This window comes from Apaloderma vittatum, unplaced genomic scaffold (assembly GCF_000703405.1).
Source record: "Apaloderma vittatum isolate BGI_N311 unplaced genomic scaffold, ASM70340v1 scaffold28459, whole genome shotgun sequence".
Lineage (NCBI taxonomy): Eukaryota > Metazoa > Chordata > Aves > Trogoniformes > Trogonidae > Apaloderma > Apaloderma vittatum.
In genome coordinates this window covers 1-367 of record NW_009736240.1, presented here as the reverse complement: position 1 = coordinate 367, position 367 = coordinate 1, and the positions used below count along the sequence as shown (strand labels likewise).

The 367-nt window shown below is 65.1% G+C and overlaps 1 protein-coding gene across 1 annotated transcript in view; it reads right to left on the bottom strand.

Annotated features, from left to right (window-relative positions):
• Positions 1-318, bottom strand: part of ESPL1 (extra spindle pole bodies homolog 1 (S. cerevisiae)) — a gene marked incomplete at both ends in the record, with an annotated part of 5,235 nt that extends 4,917 nt beyond the window's left edge. Inside the window, one exon of the mRNA XM_009876904.1 lies at positions 91-318. Within this exon, the coding sequence (XP_009875206.1) occupies positions 91-318 (228 nt within the window). The remainder of the gene's footprint in view (positions 1-90) is intronic.
• Between the last annotated feature and the right edge of the window lie 49 nt (positions 319-367).

Genomic DNA, 367 nt, shown 5'->3' with positions numbered 1-367 from the left:
CCGGCCACTCTTGCAGAGGTGCTGGCACTGCTCAAGGGTGAGCTCAAAGAAGCAGAGGGATTGCTGGAGGGTGGGCGGCTCCGTCAACACCTCCTCCCTCAGAGCTGCCAGCAAACAGTCCCCGAGCTGCCGGGCGAAGAAAGTCAAATCCAGCGCCCGCTGGTCTTGGTACAAGGAAGCAGCGGTGGCTGCGTGCTGCGCCGTCCGGGTGGCGAAAAATGGGGGATGAAGCGGTGGCACGTCCGCCCCGTCTTTCTCCAGCAGCAGGAGGAAGCGCAGCGCTTGCAGACGGACCGAGAGGATGGCTTGACCCTCCTCCTGCGGCCGGTCAGGCTCAGCCAGGGTGTGCGCCCCTCTCCAGAGGGTG